Below are 520 nucleotides of genomic sequence, written 5' to 3'. Positions count from 1 at the left end.
ATTCTCCCGCTGCAGCATCTACCGGGTTCACCTAAGGGTTCTGCATCCAGCCTCCAAAAATAGGGTCTAGGGTTTAGGGTTTAGGGTTTAGGGTTTGCTGCGCAGGCCATGGGTATGCCGCTGACCGTGGAGGAGGGGGAGGGGCCTCGCTTCGGCTGGCGGTTAGAATCCCCCGCAGACATTGAGCGTCTAGACACCGCATTTGACGTTGAAGACAAACTAGGTTAGGGTTTAGGGTTTAGGGTTTAGGGTTTAGGGTTTGGGGTTTAGGGTTTAGGGTTTAGGGTTTTTAGATGACGTGCAGCGCCCGAGGATGGGCGATTCTCTTCCTGCCTTCTTCCTGCTTCTCTCGGGTGTCCTTCTGCTGCTGTACCTGCTGCTGCTGCACCTGCTGCTGCTGCTGCACCTGATGCTCCTGCTACGCCTGCTGCTGCTACAAGTGCCGCTGCTACAACTGCTGCTGCTACAACTGCTGCTGCAACTGCTGCTGCTGCACTTGCTGTTGCTGCTGCTGCTGCTC

General features: G+C 56.2%; 1 protein-coding gene across 1 annotated transcript in view; it reads left to right on the top strand.

The window, feature by feature from the left end:
* The window catches only part of EMH_0029880 (uroporphyrinogen decarboxylase, putative), a gene marked incomplete at both ends in the record, with an annotated part of 6,175 nt that overhangs the window by 4,007 nt on the left and 1,648 nt on the right, over positions 1-520 (top strand). Inside the window, one exon of the mRNA XM_013494353.1 lies at positions 106-223. Coding sequence (XP_013349807.1) covers positions 106-223 — 118 coding nt within the window. The remainder of the gene's footprint in view (positions 1-105; positions 224-520) is intronic.

This window comes from Eimeria mitis, genomic scaffold (genome assembly GCF_000499745.2).
Source record: "Eimeria mitis Houghton genomic scaffold, Emh_scaff1114, whole genome shotgun sequence".
NCBI classification, from domain to species: domain Eukaryota; phylum Apicomplexa; class Conoidasida; order Eucoccidiorida; family Eimeriidae; genus Eimeria; species Eimeria mitis.
The sequence above is the reverse complement of the archived record's forward strand: the minus strand, read 5'-3'. Positions and strand labels throughout refer to the sequence as shown.